Source organism: Clarias gariepinus, chromosome 9, assembly GCF_024256425.1.
Source record: "Clarias gariepinus isolate MV-2021 ecotype Netherlands chromosome 9, CGAR_prim_01v2, whole genome shotgun sequence".
In the NCBI taxonomy this organism is placed as follows: domain Eukaryota; kingdom Metazoa; phylum Chordata; class Actinopteri; order Siluriformes; family Clariidae; genus Clarias; species Clarias gariepinus.
The window spans coordinates 33,451,834-33,469,367 of NC_071108.1; the positions used below are offsets into that span (position 1 = coordinate 33,451,834).

At 42.6% G+C, this 17,534-nt stretch overlaps 1 protein-coding gene across 1 annotated transcript; it reads right to left on the reverse strand.

Annotated features, from left to right (window-relative positions):
- Positions 1-9,476: 9,476 nt before the first annotated feature.
- On the reverse strand, positions 9,477-13,083 carry LOC128530623 (uncharacterized). Its single transcript, XM_053504671.1, has 8 exons — positions 13,073-13,083; positions 12,920-12,992; positions 12,730-12,833; positions 12,562-12,637; positions 11,928-12,200; positions 11,593-11,776; positions 10,148-10,284; positions 9,477-9,716 (listed from the first exon to the last, which is right to left on the reverse strand). The coding sequence occupies exons 1-8, from the start codon at positions 13,081-13,083 to the stop codon at positions 9,477-9,479; spliced, it is 1,098 nt and encodes a 365-aa protein (XP_053360646.1).
- Positions 13,084-17,534: the final 4,451 nt, after the last annotated feature.

The following is a 17,534-nucleotide window of genomic DNA, read 5'->3' on the forward strand; positions in this document are numbered from 1 at the left end:
TATGCAGGAGTTTTATGTTTACTTTTTGCAGCTACCTGGACAGGATGGTGGTTGTTTTCAAAAGGGTGCTGTTTCATGGATAAAAAAATATTCTGTGCAAAATTACAGACTTTTTAGGTGCATTGCTATGGTTGGAAAATGTTTTAATTGATATATCATTTTGATTAGTTTTGTTGTTTGTTATATCCATATACATATATAATATACTGGTGTCCCAAAAGTCTCCTTAAATAGTGGAAGAAAAGAAAGCATTTTTCCCCAATCTTTTATTGGGGAAATTATATACTTAAAAAGTATTATATACAGTATACTGTAAATACATTTACTATATAATTTTTTTTTAATCTTATTATTATATCCGGGCAGTTGAGGGTTAAGGGCCTTGCTCTCTATATATACACTAACGTTCAAAAGTTTTAGAACACTTTCTAACTCCATGATCGTTCCTGATTTTTATTTCTTTCTACATTGTAAAGGAATGCTGAAGGCGTCCAAAAAATTCATTAATCTCCTTTGAACAGTTGATATTGAGATGTTTCTGCTACTTCTGCTCTGTAAAGACTTCATAACGCCTCTAATCTGAGGTGATGTTATTTGGTCATTTTTCAGGCTGATAACTCTAAATGAACTTCTCGTCTGCGGCAGAGGTAGGTTTTGGTCTCGCCCTCCTGGGACGGCCTTCATGAGAGCCAGTTTCATTATGGTGCTTGACGGATTTTGCAAATGCACTTGACAATACTGTTCTTGCAAGAACTTTAACAGAAAGTCTGACCTCTGTGTCTTAAAATAACAACTAACTGTTGTTTTTCTTGTCGTTACGTACTTACCTAATTTCATATGTGTTATTTTATAGTTTTGAAATCCCCAGTAGTGTTGCAGAATGTAGAAAATAAATCACTAAACAAAAACAAAGAAATTTGCAAGACCCCATATATATGTTGATGTATATATATATAGCACTCATGTATATATATATATATATATATATATATATATATATATATATATATATATATATATATATATATATATATATATATATATATATATATAGCACTCAACCTAATTGAGCCATCTCTACCATTTGGTTAAGATAGTATGCTCTGCAAAAAAAAGTCTACTAAATGTTGCTGTGTCTTCAAGCACTATGCCTTTTCAATTGCTTTGTAGCACACCATGATTTTGCCCACCAAGTTTTGTCACTTATACATTATGCCCAGTGAAACTGCATAGCTGAGGTCAGAGTTTAGGGTCACCCATGATACAGCATCCCTGGAGCTGTAGTTAATACCCTACATCCTGTAGGAGATAGGGTTAAGTGCTGAAGAGCCCAACAATGGCAACCTGGTAGAGCTGGAGCTTGAACCGTCGACCTTCTGATCAGTAACTCAGTAAGTGCTTTAACCCTCTGAGCTTCCGCTGCTCAGTTAAATTCAGTTTAAACTTGTAGCTTCCACTAAGGGGGATCTAACGTGCAAAAACACTTGTGCTCCTGCACCATCACACACACACACCAAAAAAATGCATTATACAGCGTTTGACTTTTTCTGAAATTCTTTGGAATTTGAAAACATATTCATATTTTTACCATAAAGCAACATCTCAACCATTTGGAAGAGGCCTATAATAAAATGAATCTTTTTGCTTCTGTTAAAAAAAAAAAAAAAAGGAAAGCACTTGAGAAACCCTTGTAAATCAGCGATGGTAGGTGAGAATAAAAAAAGCTTGCCTTTTGTGCCAGAAATCATTTATTTGGTTCTCATTCATGGTGAGTGTTTTAGCGAGGCCGGCTGATGCATATCGCCTCCAGTTCACACCTGGGTGCTAAGATCCTGCCAAACACACCTGTGATGATGGACATACTGTATAGACGGAATGAGCAAACAGGAACTCTGGGTGTGCAATATGTGTGTGTGTGTGAGAGAAGGATAGAGAGAGAGAGATAGAGAGAGAGAGAGAGAGAGACCAAGAGAAAGAGAGAAAGGCAGTTTGTTTTTTCCCTCTGAGCTGTAACGGAATCGGTGTTCCACTGACTCACCAGGATTTGCATCAGCATGGCAGGCGAACAACAACGGATGTGTGCGATGGACAGATTGACAGAAAAAAAAAAACGTTTCTGCCTTTCTATTACAAATGAATAAAATTGCATCTAAGTTAACTGTCGGTTAACGGACGACCGTCTCAGACATGCCAATGCAACAGGACGGAGTGTGTGTGTGTGTGTGTGTGGAGTCAGCTGTGTCTCACTGAACCCTGACCCTCCTCAGCACTGACACACAAGACTCAAAAGGTCGAAAGTCACACAAAAATTCCTCATGTCGGGTTCAGAGTGTTCAGCTGTTATTCAGTTTGTGTTCGAGCGTTAGGTTTAAATCAGGAAGATGTCCAAGTGTAAGATAGGTGCTAGATGTTTATCAGCCTTAGCACACAGCTGTGATGAGCAGATGGATGACTGTATTAACCTTACAGGGTTTATAGATCAGCACGCCTGAACATATGCTGGACTGGACCGTTTGGGAGATGTTACCTTCTCCTAGGCCTGCAGGAGAACGATTTTTACATATGGAGGTCTATAAAAGTGTTATAGATCAGAAACGACTCATGATCGTTCAAGAAACAGCATGTACTTAAAGGTCCCATGTTTTACCATTTCTTTAATAGGTTACCACTCGGGTGTGTGTGTGTGTATGTGTGTTAACACTCCAGCTGAAATACCCCTCAGGTAATACACCTGAAACTCCGTTTATTTCACTCCTCCTGCAAATGTGCTGTTTCAGTGTTTATGTAAATGAGCTACTGCTGAACCACGCCCCCTCCAAAGAACAGCGGAGCTGAACGACAAGCCTCGAGAGAGTTTTCTTATATGAGGTCACTTTAGGTTGGAAAATATCTGGCTTGTTCAAACCCTGGCCCATACACCAATTAAGATTTAATTATTTGTCACATGTACCTTACAGCAGTGGTCTCCAACCCTCGGGCCGCGGACCGGTACCGGTCCATGGAGCAAATGGTACCAGGCCGCATAATAAATAATTAAAGATTTCCGTTCTATGAATTATCTGAAAAACTTTTTCTTTTAAGAAATGACCGGATTCTCTCTTGCGTGCCATTACGAGAGCCGCTGCGAAGATTTCTCTCAGGAAAGAAGTCACCGCAGCACATTTCAGTGACGAGGAATGGGTCGCTTACTGGTGTTCTGGAGAGGAGTAGAGCTTGTGAGTATTAGCGAACACATTAACATGCAGAAGGCTTATCTGGCGGTTCATGCCCCCTCTGTTCCGCAGTTAAATTATCAAGCGTTGACCGGTCCGCTGTGATAAAAAGGTTGGGGACCACTCACTGCCTTACGGCACAGTGAAATCCCTGGGGTCAGGACGCAGGGTCAGCCAGCATACAGCGCCCCCTGCAGCAGATCAAGGGCACAACTGTGGCAACCTAGGGCCTGAACCTTCGACCTTTCGATCAGTAACCCTGAACCTTAACCGATTGAGCCATCACTCCCCCATAATAAAGGCTGGGAATCGAACCTGGGTCAACTCCTTGAAAGCTAGCTATGCTCACAAAAGACAAAAAACAAGGCATGTTAGCAAAGACTCGCTTCATGTTTGACATTCTTTCATTTCACACAGAATCCATGAAGCTACTGGAAAATTTGCAAGTCCTCAAATTTAAAGCCTGAGTTTTCATACGCTTGCTCCAATACACTTTTATGGCGATTCTGCCATAAAGATTTATTTACCATTCAAACTCCAAGTGGTGTCCGAGTATAAGTGTCAGAGTACAGTCCAAATATCTGGCGTCCTTGAGTCACTGTGCAAAGACGAGGTCAAATTAGGAGCAGTAAGCACAGGAGTGACTCGGTGGGCTTTCTCCAGAGGAACCTGAGGTGCCCCGTTCTTTAGAACCTGGCGCCACAGCAAATACCCGAGTGGTGGTGCGAAAGGGAGTTCCTTTACACTGGCTTTGCTGTGTCCAGCACAGGGTGTGTAGTCCTCGCTCACAGAGCACCTCCTGTTGAGAAAATCAGAAGGAATGGCGTAAACAAATACGGCTCACCACTTTCACACACACACACACACACACACACACACACGCACTCATGCTTAGTGCTAATGAACATGGCGTTACGCTGAATCCATGATGCCAAGCAAGATGGCAAGCTCAGGGGTAATTAAGTCTCTTACAAACACAGGAACAGTGAGCTAGCCACCAGGTCATTTGTTTACTCAACGATTACAACGATTTGCTTGTTAGCCTCAGCCAGGCTGTCCTCGCAGACGCTCACTTTTTCCCTGAGTCAATGGCCATCAAAAGACGGCTTTATCCTAGAGCCTCCCTGGTGCTCAGGACTACTCTAATTGTGTCAAACGCTTCCAGATCAGTCACACACACACACACACATTTGTGTGTATGATATACAGCAGCTGCCGCGTTGGAGCACCAAGACGCTGCAGAGACGTCATTCCTGCCCGGCAACCGCGCACACTAGTCTAACAACGTTGGCTCGTTTTACTGTGTGTGAACACGCAGAGGAGGCAGCCGACCTTAAAACCCTGACCAAACACACCCTGACGCCATCAGACGAAATTACCAACACTCACGGGGGGGACCTGAGCGCATTCCAAAGAGTTTACCTGGCTGTTGGTGACCGCGTTATACCATAGTGACACTTGGTTATATGAACAAACAAACAAACACACACAGTATTTCTGTACAGAGGTCTGTATTTCAGTCTGGCCAGCATGAGCATCCCACTAAAAAAAGACGCGTACGCCTAAGTGATCTAGTTTCCGGATAGTAACAGCGACTCCGGTTCATCGCGCTAACCTGTTGTTGATTGGTTTCCCATAACAACATGACCTAATGCATGAACTAACTGTACCGACACTGGCGCTTTGACTGAATTTGCATGAATAAAGCTTGTTCTTGTAAAACACACACTCTGATTGACGTCCGTTACCACGGCAACCCCGTTTGTTTGTCCCGCTCGTTCCTCATCCTCGGCATTAAAGTGGGCGTGGTTTCTTTTTCGAAACCATATGCAGCGGCGGTCCATCCCAAGAAACGTACACACCAAGCCATTTAGATAATCCCTAACCCTGACCTCGAACTCAAAAGCTATCCGATTCACTATTTTGAGTGCGCTCTTAGGAATCCGGTGTGTGTAATTACACCTCAGGGTCCCCGTGATCCTGTGATCGGCGCTCAGAGCGCTGTGGTCTTCCCTGAGGATGACGTGTTTTTGTTGTTGTTGTTGTTGTCGTCGTTGCCAGAGCAGGGTGCTGAAGGTGGAGGTGAAAATCCCTGTGTGTGTGGATTTAGGCATGGACTTTGGAAATCTCTTCTCACTGAGGAAACACTGCTCGTGCTCGCGTACCTACGGGCACATAGCTCTGTCAAGCTAAGCACTCAACATGGAAACAAGGCTGGATATGTCTGTGTGTGTGTGTGTGAGGTGGGACTGCAGGTTTTCTGGCACCGGTACAGAAGCTGGGTGTGAGAACTGACCGAAGTCACAGCTGTGCTTTTATGTGTATGTGTATGTGTGTAAGTGTGTGTGTGTGTGTGTGTGTGTGTGTGTTACCATGCAAACTAAAACACATACACATGCTCTGCTCATGTTCATGACTATCACCGCTGCTCGAGGACTCGAGGAATTCGAATCGGTTAAATTTCATTATTCGTTCATTATTCACGCATTTTTTTATTTTCTTTTTTCTGGAGGAGGGGGGTGTGGGGGGTGTGGGGGTTCACGGCGGTTTCAGGTTTAGACATCTATTCCAGGCCAGAGATTCCAGCCTTACTCCTGGAGGATCCCCAGACCGACTGTGAGGTGAGACATAATCTCTCCAGCGCGTCTCAGGTCTGCCCCAGGGTCTCCAGGTCAGCTCTTCTGAGACGCAGCCAGGGGGCGTCCTCGTAACATGCCTGAATCGCTAATCGATTGCTTTTCCTGGCTTGGCTAGCACATAGAGTCCCTGTGGAGGAACTTTATTCTTCCAGGTACTACCTATAGCTTTTGACTCCTGGTCATAGGGACAGGGACGTAGACTGAGCGAGAGAATAAACTTACAATTCATTGCAAAAGTATTCATACCCCTTGAACTTTTTCACATTTTGTCACGTTACAACCACAAATGTACTGGAAATGTTTTTATCTGGATTTTATGTAAAGAAATTAATGCAAAGTGGCACAAGTGAAAGGGATGAAAGTGACATTATGAAAACGGAATTGCGAAATGTGTGCCATGCATTTGTATTCAGCCACCTTTACACTGATACCCTTAACTAAAATCCAGTGGAGCCAGATGTGGAAAGATGGTAGAGAAAAAGGTGGTTCTACTAAGTAATGACTTAGGGGATAAATGATTCCATCTACGTCCTGCCCGGCATATTGTGCAATGGATATACAGTATATATCTGGGGTCGGTTGCTAGCTTAATGCCCGATTGTATCTGAGCACTTGCAGGTGAAAGACCTTGCTCAAAGGTCCAACAGTTGCAATCTGATGGTGTTGGGGGGCACCAAATGGGGGACCCCCTGGTAGCACATAAACCACACCCACTTTAATGCTGAGGATGAGGAATGAGCAGGACAAACAAACGGGGTTGCCATGGTAACGGACGTCAATCAGAGAGCGTGTGTTTTCCAAGAACAAGCTTTAACCACCACAGACAAACTTTTCAGATACTTTTTTAAAATTTAATTTTAATAATTTTCCTTCCACTTCACAATGATGTGCCACTTTGTGTTGGTCTACCACAAAAAAAATCCCAATAACATACATTTACGTTTATGACGAACGTTTACGTGACAAAATGGAGAAAAGTTCAAGGGGTATGAATACTTTTGCAAGTCACTGTAACAGAAAGATATGTTGCAAACTGAGCACCTGAGCTACATCCTAAGATACTAAACCCCTCCACCAGGAGTTTTGCAGTTCTTTCCCTCACCAAAAAGCAGCCTCCTGTTCTTCACTAAGTGGAGGTGCTGATAATCATCCCATGGTGTTTCGCGTACAGGTCAGATGTTGCCAAGGAAACAGGTGAGCAATGTGGGTTTCAGCATTTCTGGGTGAATCCCGGGCACCTTTGCAGGGTTAGGGGTTCGAATCTCATCTCTGGTCTGTGCATGTAGAGTCTGCATGTTCTCCACATGCTTGGTGGGTTTCCTCCGTTTCCTCCGGGTTCCTCCTACAGGCAGATCGGTGTTTCCAAACTCCCCATAGTGTATGATTGTGATTGAGTCCCCCGCCTTGTGCCGTAAGTTCCTGAGACCTTACACGGTTCAGGAAAGAAATGAATGTTTCCCATGATTCAGTTCTTTCCAAGCTTCATTAGCCTTCCAGCTCCACAAATTTGAGGTAAGTGGAAAATAGTGAAATATGTCGTGGCAGTGGATTGCTAAAAAAGTAAAAACTGCTGTGTAAGCACTAAAGTTCATGAAGAATGCAGAACCCGGGTGTGTCTCTCTCCTTCCCAGACAATATGACCTGCGACTGTACGCTGATCGAACATCTCATATAGAATGAATAAGCATCATATTAAACATATATTTCATATTTATTCTGTGTTCAGTGAGGTGCTCATGACTCTTACAGATGTTATAACACAGCTGTTACAGCTCTGCATTAAAGTAGTTCATAATCCTGTAAATGATTCAGATACACACTTATTATACGTGTGTGTTACAGAAAGCTGAGGCTTGGAGTGGAAGTGCAGAGATGTTCAGTGGTGGAGCTTCTTCCTCCCCAGGGCTCCATCGCTCCACTGGAGACCCTCAGACCTGGGCCAGTGTTAGGACTGCCATTAGAGTTCTCTAAAGAGGGAGAGAGAGAGAGAGAGAGAGAGAGAGAGAGAGATAATGTCAGAGAGACAGAGAGAGGGTGGGTGGACAAACAGATAAACAGACAGATAAAGGCAGAAGGAGAAAAAAGTGAAAAATAATGGGAGACAGACAGACAGACAGACAGGTGATGTTAGCAGGACATAGTAAGGGGGACAGAAAGGCAGATGGACAAATAAACACACAGAGAGGAAGATAGCCAGAGACAAAGAGAAAAAAAAGAGAGACAGACAGACAGACAGACAGACAGACTGGTAATGCTAGAGGGCCAGAGTGGGGGAGACAGAGAAGCAGATGGACAGATAAACACAAAAAAAAGGAAGACGGACAGAGACAAGGAGAAAAAACAATAACAGACAGCCAAGAGACAGACAGACAAACAGACAGACAGGTAATGTTAGAAGGGCAGAGTGGGGGCATGACAGAAAGACAGGAAGACAGATAAACACAATGACAGGAAGATAGACAGAGATTAAGGGAAAAAACAACGAGAGACAATAGTCAGACAGACAGACAGACAGACAGACAGATGGACAGGTGATGTAAGAGGGATAGAGTGAGGCGAAACAGGGAGGCAAACAGACATAAACAAAGAGAGAGGGAAATAGACAGAGAGAAAAAGAAAAACAAACAATGAGAGACAGAAGGACAGACGGTGAGAGAGACAGACAGACAGACAAGTGATGTTAGAGGGCCAGAATGGGGGTGACAGACAGACAGACAGACAGACAGACAGATAAACACAAAGAAAGGAAGATAGACTTTCTTCTAAGAGAAAAAACAGTGAGAGACATCCAGACAGACAGACAGACAGATAGACAGACAGAAGGTGATGGTAGAGGGCCAGAGTGGGGGCGGGGCAGACAGACAGATAAACAGAGAGAGTAAGATAGACTGGGACAAAGAGAAAAAAGACAGACATATAGACAGAAAGGAAACGCCAGGGCCAGATAAAAAGATAGACAGACACTCGTGCCAGACAAATGTGACAGACAGACAGACAAATGTGAATAGAGTAATAGAGACAGATAGAAAGATAAAACAGACAGACAGACAGACAAGAGTAAAGACAAATAATGCAAAACAGAAGAAGAGAAACTGGACGAGAAGGACAAAGAGAAAAGGTGGGAAAACAGTGTGAGAGAGACACAGAGAGAATGATTGGGGTGGAGGCAGGCAGAAAGAAAAGAGAGACAGACAGACAGACAGACAGACAGACAGACAGGCCAGGATAAATGCAGGAAGAAAGACACATACAGAAAGAAAAGGATAAAAACATGAAACTAAAGCAAGTGCAGGAAGAAAGAGAGATGGAGAGAGAGAGAGAAAAACAAGTACTCAGAGACAGACAGACAGACAGACGGAGGCAGAGAGACACACGGATAGAAAGAAGGAAATGATTTTTCACTTACTTTCCTTTAAACCTATTTAACTGCAACACAGGAATATTAAATTCGTTATGTCATAAATCTCTCTGTGTTTACTCGCTAACAAACGTCACTTTCTCGCCAGCACTTTGGTCCCCGTGTGAGTGTTTAATCACCCCAACACACACACACTCACACTCAGACACACACACACACACACACACGGATTAGTCAGGAGTCAGTGTAGGTAAAACGTGATGGACATTACTTGCCGGCTCTTCTAAAGAGTTCTAAAGAGTTCTCAGTTTTGTTCGATTGTCCATGACCAGTATGAAGGCCAGAATGTGAGCGACTCCAGGTATCCGTCTCGTGCCCTTTGACCCCTCCATGTGTCTCACCATAGAGCTCGTGGGTGGAGCGCTGCTCGTAAAACCCGGAGTTGACTGGAACGACGACGCCTTTACTGCCCTCGCCTCTCTCACAGCTCTCATGTGTGTCCAACATCTGCATACACACACACGCACACACACACATACCAATCTTATAGAGATGCACACATTCGCACGCGAAGGCTAAATGATCGTCCATCGCTCCATCCTTACACAAAGCTCATCTCGGCTCTGCTCTCAGGGAAATCTTAGGAAAAAGCTGTTAGATACACGTGTGCACAATAAAAAGACGTTTTTAAGGTTATACTGCGGGTACACACCCCCTCACACACTCTCACACACACTCCTATTACACGGCGTGTTTATTGTGATTGTTTGTGTGTGTGTGTGTGTGTGTGAGAGAAAAAACAGAATATATATTGACTTTATCCTTAACACAGATATACTGTAGTGCTTTCTTATTAGTTCCCTATAATGTTATGTTTAAAAGCTGTTTTATTGTGTTTTGGGTTTGTGTGTGTGTGTGTGTGTGTGTGTGTGTCTTACTCTGTGTTTGGTTACAGCAGAACTGCTACAGATGGTCATGTCTAGTTCTGAGTCGGTTCCTCTGCGGTGCGAGAGCTGGGGATAAGTGTACCGGCAGGAACGCAATGGCCTCTTCACACACATCTGTGCTGCAGGAGCTGGGCATACACACACACACACACACACACACACATGCAAGCATGTATACAAACACACACACACACACACACACCTTAACCGACAGACAGGCCACACCTCCTTCATTTCAGTTGATAAAAAAATGGGCCACGCCTCCTTCATTGTAACTGATATACACACAGGCCACGCCTCCTTCATTGTAACTGATAAACACACAGGCCACACCTCCTTCAATGAAACTGATAAACACACAGGCCACGCCTCCTTCGCTGAAACTGATAGACACACAGGCCACGCCTCCTTCACTGTAACTGATAGACACACAGGCCACACCTCCTTCAATGAAACTGATAAACACACAGGCCACGCCTCCTTCGCTGAAACTGATAAACACATAGGCCACGCCTCCTTCATTGTAACTGATAAACACACAGGCCACGCCTCCTTCTTTGTAACTGATATACACACAGGCCACGCCTCCTTCATTGTAACTGATATACACACAGGCCACGCCTCCTTGACTGAAACTGATAAACACACAGGCCACGCCTCCTTCATTGTAACTAATAAACATACAGGCCACGCCTTCTTAATTGTGACTGGTAAACACACAGGCCACGCCTCCTTCATTGTAACTGATAAACACACAGGCCACGCCTCCTTCATTGTAACTGATAAACACACAGGCCACGCCTCCTTCATTGTAACTGATAAACACACAGGCCACGCCTCCTTCACTGTAACTGATAAACACACAGGCCACGCCTCCTTGACTGAAACTGATAAACACACAGGCCACGCCTCCTTGACTGAAACTGATAAACACACAGGCCACGCCTCCTTCATTGTAACTGATATACACACAGGCCACGCCTCGTTCACTGTAACTGATATACACACAGGCCACGCCTCCTTGACTGAAACTGATAAACACACAGGCCACGCCTCCTTCATTGTAACTAATAAACATACAGGCCACGCCTTCTTAATTGTGACTGGTAAACACACAGGCCACGCCTCCTTCATTGTAACTGATAAACACACAGGCCACGCCTCCTTCATTGTAACTGATATACACACAGGCCACGCCTCCTTTATTGTAGCTAATAAACACACAGGCCACGCCTCCTTCATTGTAACTGATATACACACAGGCCACGCCTCCTTGACTGAAACTGATAAACACACAGGCCACGCCTCCTTGACTGAAACTGATAAACACACAGGCCACGCCTCCTTCATTGTAACTGATAAACACACATATATTTAATATGTTTAAAAAGTTCCCGTTCCAGATACAGTCAATAACAGTGATACGGTTCCCTCACCTGTGCACTGTGAGCTGTGAAGCGTTCGATCTGAGCTCACTTTAGAAACAGGAGGCAAGCTGACTGACTCCTGAGCTCCTCTGGCACCTCCTGGTGGACCGAGGAGCTCAGGAGGGACATTGCGTCTTTTCCAGAGGTACGTCTGTCCCCTCAGACTGCCCCAGTCCACGTCCTCCACTCCTGTCTGCACAGATTAGGGAGTAACACAGATGGACAAAATGTCCATCACAAGCACTGTTTGAGAATAAATGACTCCAGATCATGCTGTTATAGGAAAATAATCATGACCTGAAGGAGACCAGAGACAGAGACCAATTTTATGTCTGTCCCTTTACCTTGCTGTCCAGTTTGTAAAGTGATGCTGCCTGGTCCTGGCTCGCCCTCCTGACCCTCTTCTCTCGGACGCTGTGATAAACGACGGGTCTGTTCTTCACCAGGATCGCACTCGTTTGTCTCAGGACTTCAGGCTCGTCCACTGCTGCTGATGCGCCTCCTGTACCCGCCTCCAGCCCACCAGGAGCGACTGGCTCCACCTTCTGGCTGGGGCATACAGTCAGGGGTGAACATGTGAGCTGGAACCGCACCGTCTTCGTCGTTCCTTTACGGATCTGATTGCGAGGAACCACACGTGTCACTCGGGATGCCGTGACAATGCTGTCACTAGGGGCCAGGGGTCGGGATGCCGTGACAATGCTGTCACTAGGGGCCAGGGGTAGCTCAGTGGTTAAGGCATTGGACTACGGTTCGGAAGATCTCAGGTTCAAACCCCACAACCACCAAGTTGCCACTGTTGGGCCCTTGAGCAAGGCCCTTAACCCTCAACTGCTCAGATGTGTAATGAGATAAAAAAAAAAAAAAAAAAAAAAAAAAAAAAAAAATGTAAGTCGCTCTGGATAAGAGCGTCTGCCAAATGCCTAAATGTAAATGTAAATGTAAATGTCACTTCTTCGAGAGATGCCATTTACTCACCGCTTTAGGGGTGTTCTCTGTCTGAGCAGTCGGGAGACAGACCAACTCGTTCACCGAGCAGCGTTGAGATTTGGAGCTGATGATAAAACAACAGAAGAATGTAACGTTCATCGTAACACTGACGTCATCTGATTGTTATGCTGTAGTGCCGCGTGCTTGCTTGCTCACCTCTTGCGGCGCTGAGGGATGTAATGAGGATTCGAGACCCACAGAACTAAAGAGTCTGATCCCCATGGCATGTCAATCAGAGGGCTGATGTGAAAGGCGTTAACCTTTCGGAATAACACACACAAATATGTCAAAAGATCTGTTGCAGTGCCTTGCTACCTGTACAGTTTGACCTTTGACCTATACTTACATCTTTGTTTCTGTTGCCACTTTCTCCGGTGTGGGATTTGGCAGCTTGTGAGGTGATCCGTGGTGGATCTGAACTGCAGGGAAAACAGCCACAATATAATACTATATACACTATACACAGTGTATGTATATACTATATATACATAAAGCAGACGTTCGGATCATGGCTCTGGTGTACTAAAAAAACTTTGCATCTGGATGGTGTCCAAGCACTAGTGAAACATTGGGATAAGTGCATTAGTGTATCAGGGGATCATACAGAGAAATAAAGGGAGATTTTACTCTCATAATTGTGTTCTGTTGTTCTGCACAATCAAAATCCAGCGTCAAATATACCACTGAATTTAAATACTAATACTTTAAGCCTGTAAAAACAAAGAGATCTGATTTATTACAAAAATCTGGTTTATTACTAATAAACTAATAGCACCAGTTGCAATGATCACATTAATAACACACTGTACTCAATCAATAATCAATAAGATTTCAGTATTAATTCCTCACTATGTTCTTGTAATGCGCTAATAGTGAATATCAACTAATATTAAATCTCTCACATTTTAAACCTCGGAGTGGTCTCTTTCCATGGACGAACGCTCCGGGAGGGAATTGTGCTCGGGTCTGTTTTGTATGAACTTGCAGTCCTCGTTCCTGCCCACTCAGAAACATCCACCACAGCCAGAGATGGTAAGCTTTCTGCAGACAAAAGAACATACAGTACAAGTGTTTCAAAGATCCAAATGAGACACGTCGTGATCGTTACCTCAACAGTCCAAACTGTTCCTTGAGCAGCTACAGCAAGGGCTTATAATAAAGACCGAGCATCGTGATTAGATTTTGAGCTTAGCATTCACAACACATTAATGTCAAGCTCAAAACAAGCATGTTTTAAAAAAAAAAAAAATAAAATAGGAATGGACATGAGATGCTACTGGAAATCCGTAAGCAGCTGATCCAGATGTTTTACATGGGAGGGAAGAACATATCGTATAATGTAGGCAAACCCAAAGGTAACATTTAACATAACTTTGATCAACACATGATAAAATTACATTGAGAATGAGACATTATTTAAATGCCATGGCTTTCTCATATTGTCAATGACTATTAATAAATACTTTTTAAGATTAATTTACAAATGGCTCTTGCAGTAACTTCATGGGCCACTAGGGGGGGCTTTGCTGCTACTCTATAAAGCGTTTAGCTGTACAATAAACATATTGTATGGTGGCATGGTAGCTTATTAGTTAGCACTGTCGCATGCACCTCTGTGGTCTGGGTTCGATTCCCACCAGTGCTTGGTGGGTTTCCTCCGGGTACTCAGGTTTCTTCCCACAGTCTAAAGACATGCAGGTTAGACTAACTGCTGTTCCCAAAATGCCTGTAGTACTTCCACGATTGTAAAAAAAAAAAAGGGAATAAATACATTGGTAATCACCACTGACCTTCACGGCCCCTAGTTGGACTATAGAAGTTCCTGGATGGATGGGAACATATTGTATAAATATTAGATTGGAGACATAATTTTTTTTGTTAATATTCATAATATTTAGCTAATATTTTGTTCATTTTGACATTACACATTTTACAGTTCAGGTAAGTTTCTTAGAATGAGAAGCAAATTTTGATGGAGAAAATATACACATGAAAATCCCCTCTGTCCAAAATGAACACCATCCTCTGTGCCCCCCCCCCCCTCCCTCGTGAATTGCCCTTTAATTAATGCAAAACTGAGGAGCGTTTATTTATTTAGTTAGCTTCAGTTGTGGGCGGAGTTTATTTCTGGCCCTGAAATATACGGACAGAATATGAAAAGCACTGAAATGACTTGAAATGAAAAGCAGTGTGCTAGATTGTATGTCAATAATAAAAATCAGGGTTTTCTACATTAGTTTTGGACCTGCAGCAGTATTATAATCTTAGAAATATAAAAATAACTGGCTGTGTCTTTAATTTTTAGAGTTTAAACTAGACTAGAAAAAGCTTTGTGAGTAAGTGAGTGTGTGTACACTTTACCTTCAGTGTTAGGGCTGTGTTTCGTCGTCGCTCTGATTGCACGGCGGTAAACGCCTTCAGAGATGCGTCGCTCGGCCTCCCAGCAGCACGGATGTGGACACAGAGCCCATAAACAGTGAACCTCATCCAGGCGCTCATCACCTCCGAGACTCCTCATGCTGACCAGACTTCAGCATAGACACAAGCTTGGACATGACCTTCACCTTCACTAAAATGCAGCAAGGACGCTTTACTGCTTAGTTGGATTAAAGCAAGCACATACCTTCTTTATGCTATATAGCAGTTTGGTGGAAGCTTCAGAAAAGTCATATAGAGATAAAATAATATGACTTGTCCTTTGATAAATAGAAAATTTAGAATAAGAGGAATAAAACATCAGAATGTGCTTTATTTGAAAAACAATTAATGGTAACAGTGTCTATGCTTCAATACACTTTTACTGTACATCCTTGATTATTTTCCTATATCTACAGATCACTGAGTGCTTTATTCTTTATTCATATGCATAATACATATATGTCATAACTTATGTACAAAATAAATTCTATTCCACTACTTTTTCTACTTATTACTACCCTAATTCTAATGCTATAAATAATGCTTACATAAAGGTTTCCAGTTTATCACAGCACTGACATCATTAAAGTGTCCACTGATTACATCAATAATAATAATAATAATAATAATAATAATAATAATAAATAGATCAATAAATGGAAATGAATGCATTGCAGCTGTTCTTACCTTAACACATAACAGACTGGACGAGCACCGCAGAACATGAACAGGATAAATCATTTATACTCCTTAAGAGAACTAGTTGTTTGGATCAACTTTGGTTGCTTAGCAACATCAAGCTTGTAATTGTAATCCCGATGCACACAAACTCACACGCTGAATTGACTGACAAATAACAGAAACAAAACGAGCTAAATAAAGAAAATTAAATTAATTTAAATCACAGTTTGAAGCAACACTTTAAATGAAAGGGAACTACCTGCCTGACTTTGGGGGTGGGGGCGTATTTCAGAAAGAGGGTTACCAAATTGTGAAGGTAAACCTGAACTCTGGCCTGACCAACACTGACCTCTCAAACTTGGACCTTTAGGTTTCTGAAAGGTGAGAACAACTATTTTAAATCAAGTCTCAGGGAAGAGATGACAAGCCCTTATTATTGGAACACAGCCAACACGAGTCACCATGGCAACAGGAGGAAAGAAAAAAAGACTCATACTGCTCCCTAGTGGTGTTAGAAATGTTGATGAATGCACATGCAGAATGTAAGCAAATGTTTAAAAAAAAAACAGAGAATATATTATCTGATATTACTGTTTACTCTTAATTGTTTAGCTCATCCCACCTTATTACCTAATTAAGCAGCATCCTGTTGCTACAATCAGCACGTAAAATATTTAGGTTCTTAGTGCCATTTTCAGTTATCACAACACTGTTGGCATTGCTTAGGAGATATTTATGTCCAAATGTGACATGTAATATACCCAAAACAAATACTTAGCATGGTATAATTTCCCTGGTTGTCCGATACTACCTGTACCATGATATATGGTATAATTGTACTTAAGAGATGTACTTGAGATATAGTACATGTACTACACTATGGTACTATGACTCTACCACGGTACAAACTTTGCTATAACCGTACATGTACTATAGTATGGTCCATGGTTCTATGACAATATACCAAGATACCAAGATACCATAAAAATATCTTCTACATGTACTATAATGGTAATATTTTATGGTTTTAACATTTATGAAATGCCATAGTGTATGTTAAAACTCATGGTACATGAGTACATTGTACATGGTACGTTTGAAGATAACGGTGCATATTATTGTACACAGAATGATACATATTATTGAATATAACATGGCTGGACCATATGCCACTGCAATACCATACAAGTAATATGTTCTAACGTATCTAATATGGTACAGTATGTACAAACATACCATATTAGATACCTGTTAAACTTTAAAAGCCACTGTAGTACCCAGTAAGTACCCTGATATTGTGGTACACAGGGGTAACTGATCAGGAGGTCCTTGGTTCGAGCCCTGATGCAGTCTGGCTGCCACTGTTGGAACTTTGAGCAAGGTCATTCACCCCCAAGTGCTCAGATACAATCGGATGTCGAGCTGGCAACCCCTTTAAGTAGCTGCCACAAAAACTACGGATATATCTCCAGGGTGGGAAGTATTTTTCACACGGTGTGCCGGGTGGCATGTGGATAGACCCTTTATGCCACTTATCCCTACTGTGGGACACATCGTTGTATCACCACAGTACCCACTGTATTGCCATAATACCTGGATTGGTACTTTATAAAGTGCTATGGTTAGTAACATACAGTATGTCATGCCTGAAGTACTGTGAGTAATAGTACTTACTGTAAGAGTAATAGCAGTAATACTGTGGTATATTATGGTGTGTACTGTGTATTATGTATTATGTAAAGTTAATGGTAATACTATTATGTATATATCTGTGGTGTGTATGTACCATAGTTTACGGTAATACTATGCCATATTATGGTGTATACTCTACTATAGTTTACCATAGAACACTGGATACCATG